The 1,432-nt window shown below is 56.1% G+C and overlaps 1 protein-coding gene across 1 annotated transcript; it reads left to right on the forward strand.

The window, feature by feature from the left end:
• The first annotated feature begins 480 nt into the window (after window positions 1-480).
• LOC136543601 (glycine-rich cell wall structural protein 1.0-like) lies at window positions 481-1,096 on the forward strand. The gene is made up of 2 exons (XM_066535996.1): window positions 481-809; window positions 1,084-1,096. The coding sequence occupies exons 1-2, from the start codon at window positions 481-483 to the stop codon at window positions 1,094-1,096; spliced, it is 342 nt and encodes a 113-aa protein (XP_066392093.1).
• Window positions 1,097-1,432: the final 336 nt, after the last annotated feature.

Consider the following 1,432-nt stretch of genomic DNA (forward strand, 5'->3'; position numbering starts at 1 on the left):
CAAAAAAGATCGGCACGAAGGCCAACATCCACAAACAATGGCTCGATGGCCAAAAACCACATACAACAACTATTACTACTAACAAGGGCTCGATGGCCGACATCCATTGCACTATTTGAATAGAAAGGGAAGGGTGAACCTAGTGTGCTCATCGACAGTGGGCGAAGTCGGGAGCGGGGCGCCAAGGGCACGGCACCACCGCTAACGAGGCATGGACAGCGGCCAGGGCTCCTCCTCCCTTCTTCCTCCTCCCTTCTCCTCTCCACCTCCCATCTCCTTCTTCCTCCTCCCTTCTCCTCTCCTCCCTCCCTTCTTCCTTCTTCCTTCTTCCTCCTCCCTTCTCCCTTCTTCCTCCTCTTCTCTTCCTCCTCTTCTCCCCTTCCCTTCTCTCCCTCCTCCCCTGCTCCTCCTACCTCCCCTGCTCCTACGGGCGGCGCGGCCAGAGAAGGGACGGCCGGGACACGGCCGCCGCTACCGGAAATGGCCGGCCGGCACCAGCCAGCCACCTCTGGGCGGCCGAGGCGAGAGGGGTCGGGCTGCGGGGAGCTGTCGGGATGGGTCGCGGCCGACGGCTGGGGGCGGGGCACGGCCGGCAACGGGGGTGGGCGCGGCCAGCGTGGCCGGCGACGGGCGCGGTCGCGGGCGAGGCCGGCGAAGGGCGCGGGCGCGGCCGGCGGTGGGCGCGGGCGCACGCGGGCGCGAGGGCGGGGCTTGCCGGCGGCGGTGATTCGCCGGCGAGGGCGCGGCAGCGGCGGGGGTGGGCGCGGCGGCGGCTGGGGCGGGCGGGTGGCTGGGGGCGCGGGGGTTGGGTCGCGCGGGGATTGGGCCGGTGGGGTTTTAGTGTTTTTTTTCAACTTTGCCGAGTGCCCCCTGGGCCGGCACTCGGCAAAGCCCACTTTGCCGAGTGCCCCGCACGGCACTCGGCAATTTTTTTTATTTTGGGCCCAAATTTTTTTCTGGGGCCTTGTGACAGTATTTCAAACTCTATTTTAAAATTTGGGGCAATTTTGACTTTTTTGATATATTTCACTAGTTTATTTCATTTCGTTGAATTTTTTGGGATATTTCAAATTTGAACTGCAGGTACATGGAATAATGGACTTTGGTCATCCAAAAATTGATACTCATGATATTTAGGGTATGTTTAGGCCGTATCCAGGAACTCACATGAAATCTCGAGCATCTCGTTGACGTAACATGTCGAGCATCTCGTTGAGTTCCTGGATACGGCCTAAACATACCCTAAATATCATGAGTATCAATTTTTGGATGACCAAAGTCCATTATTCCATGTACCTGCGGTTCAAATTTGAAATATCCCGAAAAATTCGACGAAACAAAATAAACTAATGAAATATATCAAAAAAAAGTCAAAATTGCCCCAAATTTTAAAATAGAGTTTGAAATACTGTCACAAGGCCCCAGAAAAAAA

This window comes from Miscanthus floridulus, chromosome 3, assembly GCF_019320115.1.
Source record: "Miscanthus floridulus cultivar M001 chromosome 3, ASM1932011v1, whole genome shotgun sequence".
In the NCBI taxonomy this organism is placed as follows: Eukaryota; Viridiplantae; Streptophyta; class Magnoliopsida; order Poales; family Poaceae; genus Miscanthus; species Miscanthus floridulus.

Coding starts and splice junctions, on each gene's coding strand:
- LOC136543601 (XM_066535996.1), top strand. CDS start 481: ATGGCCGGCCGGCACCAGCCAGCCACCTCTGGGCGGCCGAGGCGAGAG.